The 8,589-nt window shown below is 35.6% G+C and overlaps 1 protein-coding gene across 1 annotated transcript in view; it reads right to left on the bottom strand.

Annotated features, from left to right (window-relative positions):
• Positions 1 to 1,485: 1,485 nt before the first annotated feature.
• NAMPT (nicotinamide phosphoribosyltransferase) overlaps positions 1,486 to 8,589 on the bottom strand; it is a 37,534-nt gene continuing 30,430 nt past the window's right edge. The window contains exons 10-11 of the mRNA XM_061197604.1: positions 7,884 to 8,018; positions 1,486 to 2,533 (exon numbers count right to left, since the gene is read on the bottom strand). Of these exons, the coding sequence (XP_061053587.1) occupies positions 2,423 to 2,533; positions 7,884 to 8,018 (246 nt within the window). The 3' untranslated portion in view covers positions 1,486 to 2,422. The remainder of the gene's footprint in view (positions 2,534 to 7,883; positions 8,019 to 8,589) is intronic.

The raw sequence follows: 8,589 nt of genomic DNA, 5'->3' as shown, positions 1-8,589 counted from the left end.
AAACTGCAAATCTAATGACTTGAGCAAACCCACACATGCCATTTGCTTTTGTCTGCAAGAGTCAGGCTGATTTAAGGGTGACACAACAGAGTTCTATTTGATATCTATGTCACCCAGTTGCTACTCAGAATGGGGATGGCCAAATACTAAGTGCTTACGTGATGGAGATTCAGGATTAATCAATTCCAAGTGGCTAAGAGCTAACAGAGTTCATCATTCCATCCCCCAATCTATGGCCATGTACAAATGTACAGATTTTAGCATTCACTGAAAGTTTTAAAATAAAACTCCTCTAGATACTCTGAAACGGCTGAAATTCAGAGTGTATAAAGACTGTTATCTGTAGTATAATTGCAGTGTTTAAGCAAAATCAAAATTATGGGTGGTTATCAAAGTTGTTATTGGTAATAGTTTCTTTTCCTTCTCTATAAGCCCCTTAGCATATTTTGTGAAGAAAGGTGTGTTCTTAATACTCCTACTCTTTACTTAGATTTAAAAAATAATAAATCAGCTTAAAATGATTTTCTACCAGGGATTACAGGATGAAAACTCTTACTAGAAGTGTGAATGATGCCTACTGTTCTCATTAGACAAGTGTTTAGAATCATCTGCAAAAACCCATATTCTTCTTAATAATAATGCTTATAAAAATGTTTAATAAAGATAACTCACCTCTAATTAGATTACTCTAGTGATAAAATATTTTCTCATGTAACTGTTTAGGCCAAATGATTTATGGCTTTTCCATTTTTAAAATTTCACTTTTAATGTCATGTTGTTAAAGCTTTTCTAAATACTCTTCTAATATCAGATTCTTAAATGAGAAAAGACAAAAGAGCGAAAAACTCAGTCTCAAGGCACACTCCTTTTCTTACAACAGGGTCGACACACTTTTCTGTAAAGGGCCAGATAATAAACATTTCAGGCTTTGTGGGTCACAGGGTCACTATTGCAATGACTCAATTTCTGCTGTTCTTGTGAGAAAGCAACCATGGACAATATGTATTTATAGAAAGAGTAGTCCGAATTTGGCCTGCAGGCCATAGCTGGCCAATCTCTGCTTTAGAACAGAAAGGACATCTAAAAAATCCTGGTCTCTAGTCAAATGTGATGACTGATTCAGAATCTAGCAGTTTAATCACTCTAGAACACGTTGATGTTGAACACCGAATTTAGCCAACTTTCCGCTTCTGGTTCAGATTATTCAAACTCATGTCATCATGCTTTTCATTTGGGATAATTTATCTTCATTTAAGAACTTGCCTGAGCATTATTTACTGAGGGATTCCGTTTAAAATTAATAAATGATGTCCATAAAATTGAATATCCAATTTAATTTTTGAAAAAAATGAAAAATATAACAGAATCAAAACATTAAAAATAAGTACACTCACTACCCATTCCAGTAATTCATTTAAGTCATATCAACTATAGAATAGGAAAAATAAATTCAGAAGTGTAATTACTTTAAAATACACTACTTCCATTTCTGTCAATATTTTACATTTATGTATATATTCTAGAGTGTAAGCAGAAATTCTCTCTAAAAATCTCCTTAAAATCTTGAGGTGCATATTAGAGCCACAGGCAATATCTGACATATAAAATTGCAGTACAGGCCTTTCAAATTTGGCATTTCACTGGTACAATACAATGACCAACGTGTATAATCACTGTACAGTGCCTAGACATTCCAGTAAGAACCATTATTTTCTTTAATGTAGAATGATTAATACATATTCTACAAGGGGCAGTGAGGTTTAGTAATTCTACTGGGTATATCCTGACATAATTTTCAAATTGTATAATAACACAAACAACTTTGTTAAGGCCATGTTTTATTTGCTGATTAATGGACAAAAGGCAATGTAATTTATTTTCAAGTATTTTCTTGAAAGTCTGTGCTCATAAAAATCATGAAAAGTTGGAAAGGCTGTTAAATCACTGAAACTTTAAATATATCTTACACAATCTTGTTTGTACAAAAATACAAGTTAAATATAAACATAAAGTAATCATGATAATTTTATGCAAATCTGTTTTATGTGATCTTCAGTTATATATAAAAGTTTCTTGGTTCTGTTTGTGAAAAGATCAATACCAGATTGAATTACTATCTATTGGCAAAGGGCCCTAAAAAGCTTACTTTAGCAATTATCTTTTACATGGTTAAGAGCATTTCCTAATTTGAGATCACCTAAGCACTGGAAAAAAGAAAAAATGTAAAGGGCAGTATGTCCATAAACCAACAAATAATGTGGCTGTAATGTATCATAAAACACAAAGAAACCCTACACATCTGTACAATAAACATTATGTATTACATACTCACACACGCAGGTGTATACGTGTGTGCATGCACGTAAACACACACACACGCACACGCAGGCACGCGCACACATACCCAGTCATAAAACAAAGCCTAATGAGGTGTTGCTTCCAGTTCGATATTCAGCTGTGCATTTTTTCTTACTTCATCAAAAGAATAGCTTTTTGTCACCTTCCCATTCTTGAAGACAGTATGGAGAAGATCCTGCACAAATATAACAATATTAAAATTTAATGATATTAGACTATCAAACGAAATTCTTAAGTAATGCTTTGATGAATTAGGTTAGTCAAATACACAGAGATGTTGATAGTGTTCAAATTATGAAATGATTTTATTCATAAAGAATGCTGGTGGAGCAGGCATGATCTAAAATGGGATGCAGAGATATTTAACTTTTATGGAAAGGAATGATCTGAATAGTACATTCTTAAAACAGTTTTCCTTAAAGGAAAAATGAAAAAACCTAGTTGACCCATCTCTTTTTTTTCAGGTGGAAGATGCTTACTGCTTTGGTTGCCCAGAAGAACTATGGCTGTCACTGATAATCATGACTGACAGATCAGCAAGGAAAGTCTGCCAGACCGTCCCTCGTTCCTAGCCAAGACTCAACACTGATTAAACTTCTCAATTTGTAATTTACTAAACTTTCTAATCACGAGTTTTGGCCTTAAAGAAAGAAGCAAGCAAACAAACAAAGCCAACACTAAAAACAAGCAACCAAACCCAAAACAGAAACATAAATATTGATTTCTTGACTAATGCATAGCCACTGATTTTAAAAGCTCTGTGTATATTCCAAAAGTCACTGATACGTGTAATCCATTTGATCCACACAAGGATAAAACAAAGACAAATTAAGAGAATTAGGACTAAATTCCCTTTTGAGCCTGGTAAAGCCATTCCTGTCTCACTAAGGAATTATCTGCCTCTAGTTTCTCTTGAAAAATCCATAGAAGTAATCTACTGTGCCGAAGTTTTCCATCTCATCTGAAGGTGAGGAGCATACAACGTTATCTAACATTTTTGTCATTATGTTGTTTCCTTTTTATCCTACGTTTTATTTTTTATTAAAAAAATTTTTTTTATTGAGGTATAGTTGATTTACAATATTAGTTTCAGGTGTAAAACATAATTTAATATTTTTAGATTATAATCCATTTAAAGTTATTATAAAATATTGGCTATATTCCCTGTGATGTACAGTATGTCTTTGTAGCTTATTTATTTTATACACAGTAGTTTGTACCTCTTACTCCCCTACCCTGCCCCTCCTTGCTTCCCTCTCCCCACTGGTAAACACTAATTTGCTGTGTGTATCTGTAAGACTGTTTCTGTTTCGTTATATTCATTTGTTTTATTTTTTAGATGCCACATACAAGTAATAACATACAGTATTTGTCTTCCTCTGTCTGACTTATTTCACATAGCATAATACCCTCCAGGTCCATCCATGTTGTTGCAAATGGCAAAATTTCATTCTTCTTTTTTTTAATGGCTGAGTAATATTCCATTGTATATATGTGCCACATTTTCTTTATCCATTCATCTGTTGATGGACACTTAGGTTGCTTCCGTATCTTGGCTATTGTAAATAATACTGCTATGAACATTGGGGTGTATATATGTTTCAAATTAATGTTTTTGTTTTCTTTGGATATATACCCAGGAGTGGCACTGCTGGGTCGTATGGCAACTCTATTTTTAGTTTTTTGAAAAACCTCCATACTGTTCTCCATAGTGGCTCTATCAATTTACACTCCCACCAACAGTGTAAGAGGGTTCTCTTTTCTCCACACCCTCTCCAGCATTTGTTATTTGTAGACTTTTTGATGATGGCCACTTATTCTGACAGGTGTGAGGTGAAACCTCATTGTGGTTTTGATGTGCATTTCTCTAATAATTAGCAAATGCTGAGCATCTTTTCATGTGCCTGTTAGCCATCTGGATGTCTTCTGTGGAAAAATGTCTATTCAGTCCTTCTGCCCACTTTTAGATTGGATTGGTTTTTTTGATATTAAGTTATATTAGCTTTTTGGATATTTTGGATATTAACCCCTTGCTGGTCATATCATTTGTAAATACATTTCCCATCATGTAGGCTGTCTTTTTGTTTCGTTGATGGTTTCCTTTGCTGTGCAAAAACTTTTAATTAGGTCCCATTTGTTTATTTTTGCTTTTATTTCTTTTGCCTTGGGAGACTGATCTAAGAAAATACTACTATGATTTATGTCAAAGAGTGCTTCGCCTATGTTCTTTTCTAGGAGTTTCATGGTATCATGTCTTACATTTAGGCTCATTACTGCTTTGGACACATTTTATATCTTTTTTGTTTTGTGTATCCCTGAACTACTTATTGAGGATATAGGTGATTTTACTGTTTGTCTTTTAAACTTCCTTAGTATATGCTTGATTTGCTACCTTTACCATATATCTGCCTTTACTGATGAGGTATTCCTTTTGTAATTATCATGTTTCTAGTTACAGCATTTTTCTCCCATTTAGATTACTCCTATTAACGTTTCTTGTAAAGCTGGCTTGGTGATGCTGAACGTTTAGCTTTTGGTTGTCTGTAAAACTTTTGATATCTTCATCAAATCTGAATGAAAACCTAGCCAGGTAGAGAGTATTCTTGGTTGTAGGTTTCACCCTGTCATCACTTTAAATATATTGTGCCATCCCTCTGGCCAGCAGACGTTCTGCTGAAAAGTCAGATTATATAGCCTTATTAGAGTTCCCTTGTAAGTTGTTGCTTTTCCCTTGCTGCCTTTAATATTCTCTCTTTAATTTTTGCCAATCTAATTACAATGTTTCTTGGTGTGGTCCTCTTTGGATTTGATCCTTTTGGGGCTCTCTGTGCTTCCCTTTCCCAGGTTAGGGAAGTTTTTGGCTATTATGTCTTCAAATATGTTCTCTGCCCCTTTCTCTCTCTTCCTTCTGGGACTACTACAATGCAAATGTTAGTTGCTTGATGTTGTACTAGAGGTATCTTAAACTGTTCTCATTTTTTTTTATTCTTTATTCTCTTTAGCTTCAGTGATTTCCATTACTCTGTCTTCCAGTTCACTGATCCATTCCTCTGTATCATTTAATCTGTTGATTCCTTCTAGTGTATTTTTAATTTCAGTTATTGTATTCTTAATCTCTGGTTCTTTATATTTTCTGACTTTTTGTTACAAACTTCTAACCTCTCACTCTGGTTAGCCAGTCTTTTCATGAGTTCTTTGATCATTTTTAAGATCATTATCTTGAACTCTTGTACGTGGTAGGCTGGTTATGTTTTCTGACCTTTGAGAAGTTGCCTTTTGTAGAAGTCCTCTGTGTCCCAGCAGTGAATCCCTTCTGGTCACCAGAGCTATATGCTGCTCTAGGCCTCCTCCTATGTGGGTTGCTTGGGTCCTTCTGTTGTGGCAGACTGACTACAGCAGGCAGTCTGGTAGATGCGGCTGGCCCCCAGTCTCGTTGGTTGCCAGGCCTTGTGTGTAGACTGCTCGTGGCTGGTTGGTGGGGCTGAGTTATAAGGCTGCTAGCTGTGGAACCCCGGGGCTAGTGGCAGCCCACTGCTGGGTACAGCCAAGTCCTGAGGGCTGGTGTCAGACAGCTGGTAGGTAGGGGCAGTTGCTAACACAGCTGGCTGTGGGGTCCAGGGTGTCCTGAAGCTTGTGTTGGCTTGCTAGTGAGTGGGGCTGGATCCAAGAGCAGCTAGCTGAGGGGCCCAAGGTGTCTCCAAGGTCAGCTACTGGGTCTGACTCAGGCTCCTTTCAGACTACTGCTTCTGCCCTGGGTCTCAGAGCATGTGTAAGTTTGTGTGTGCCCTTTAAGAGTAGAGTCTCTATTTCCCACAGCCCCCTGGGTGTCCCGAAATAAGCCCTGCTGGCTTATCTTCCTGGTGCAGGACCTGCCCCAGGCTGGAGAGGCTGAGGTGGAGCTCAGACCCCTCACTTCTTTGGAAGAACCTCTGAAATTATATTCTTCTCCTGTTGATGGGTTGCCCACTTGCAGGTATGGGTCTTGACTATACTGTGACTCTGCCCCTCTCACCTGCCTCGTCATAGTTCCTTCCTTATAGCTTTAGTTGTAGATCTTTTCTGGTAGATTCTGGTCTTCCTCGTCAGTATTTGCTCTGTAAATAGCTGTAATTTTGGTGTGCCCATGAGAGAAGTTGAGCTCAGGGTCTTCCCACTCCACCATCTTGAAACAATCTTATCTGTCCTTGTGTTGTTTCAAATCACACTGCTCTTGCTGTGACATTTTCTTTATGAATTTAACTTTAATCTATTGAGGAAAGGTGGTTCCTATTAAATCAAAATGTCTAGATGATCATAAATTGATTAGTGACTCAAATGTTCTCGAGTATCATTCACATACTCTTAAAATCAATGCCTTGTTTTACTCATAGTTATGACCATGTCTAAAGTGACTTTTGTCCATGTGTGATAAACCAATTCAGCAAAGTCTTGGTAGTACAAGAATTAAGTGAAGGCTATGCAAAGAACTGCATAACAGGCTATATAAAGGAATCTAATTCTAAAAGTTTTAGGGACTTATACATATTTTTCATTGAACAGAAAAATATTATATTAATTCTGGCTCAAAATCTTAAAAGAATATAATAAAAGTAAGCAAAATATGTGATGTGGTATAAAGGATCAAAAGTTAAAAACGTCTAAAGTAATAAGTGTGTTTATGTTTAGTGTAAACCCTCCTCTGAGAATATGAATATTCATGAGTAATTCTCCTCTAAAAAGGAGTACTTTCTTTTTCAATCCAGTGGCTTAAAAACAGAAATTTTATAAATATTGAGTTCAGGAATATAAGTGTACTTTTGTATGTTAATGAGCATAGAGACTACTTTAGCATACTATATGTGTTTCTAGTTTTGTTGACTAAAATCAGAAAACTTGGTTAAGTCTAGGTTTCACCATTTATTAGTTATATAATCTGAATCAAGTCTCATTGTTTTCACATCTTACACTACTAAGATAACGTAATTTGCCTTTTTTAGTCATTAGAGCTGCTGGGAGAATCAAATGAGACTAAAGAAAACCATCTGAACTGGATTCTATTGTTTTGAAAAAGGGAATTATCTTTAACAACATTTTAGAATTTGGATAGCCCTTCTTTTATCTCATAAAATTACCGAAGTTTTACTATAACATAAACAGCTATGAGTAGTCTAAGAACAGCATCCTTTAAGTATTCTTAACTATTCCTGTTCAGAAACGATTCACTGCTAATTGGCAATAAGAGTAAGATCAAATATATGCAAACTTACTGAAGCTCATCGATCACTCCCTGCTGGTCACTATGTAGAAAACCGTAATTTTTTTTGGAATGTTACAAAATATTTCACCCAATGTATGTAAAAGTCTCATATTTACCATCTAGCCATTTCTTGTTTTTCATTGTATTTTGGAAGGCTAGGTCAGCAACTGTAAACACTTTAAATAAAATAGAACATAAAAGCTTCCTTTCTTAATTTGAAGAGTCAACCTACTACTGTTTAAAAACCAAACCAAAAAAAAAAAAAACCCAAATCAGCATAGATACATACCTGACCATATTCTTCAAGGTCTCCTTTTCCTTCCTCAAGTGTAACAAAATTCCCTGCTGGTGTCCTATGCAAAGATAATCGGCCCTTTTTGGACCTTTTGTTGGGATCAGCAACCGGGTCCTTGAAGACATTAATCTGGAATCCAAATTAAGAAAGTTGGAGAAATAGAAGACTAATCATCAGAAATGTTCACTCAACTCCCATTTAAAAAAAAAAAAGTGTGTACATAATTTATATAAATTTTAAGGCACTTTGTACGTATAACTAAACCAATCCACACCTGGCTTTTAGAGACAAGACTCTAGCCTGTTTTGGAGGACAGAGTCCTCTGTGATGAAAAAGGTATGAACAAAATCCAAATCCTGGATATCCTTTCTTACCAGTGTAGAATACTAATACTCCATCTGTAGTAAGTCTTTGAGGTTAACAATGTGATCCTTAAGGTATCTCCTTTTGTATTATGCCTTGCCCTTAAACTGATCTAAGTATAGCACATGTGTGTTACTGAAAAATCAATCTATGTCAACTCAATTACATAATCTGTGGCAAGGGAAGGAGAAGTTTACTGCAATAAAGCCTTTCCTATTTCATAACCTTTTCCCTTTTGTTACTTTTTATTCTACTACCTTGTTACTGTCAGAAGCAAAGAAGACCTAGAGAACCTAGAGACCTAGAACACAATGTTTCAGGATCAGAAAGGAAGAAG

Source organism: Eubalaena glacialis, chromosome 8 (genome assembly GCF_028564815.1).
Source record: "Eubalaena glacialis isolate mEubGla1 chromosome 8, mEubGla1.1.hap2.+ XY, whole genome shotgun sequence".
Lineage (NCBI taxonomy): Eukaryota > Metazoa > Chordata > Mammalia > Artiodactyla > Balaenidae > Eubalaena > Eubalaena glacialis.
The sequence above is the reverse complement of the archived record's forward strand: the minus strand, read 5'-3'. Positions and strand labels throughout refer to the sequence as shown.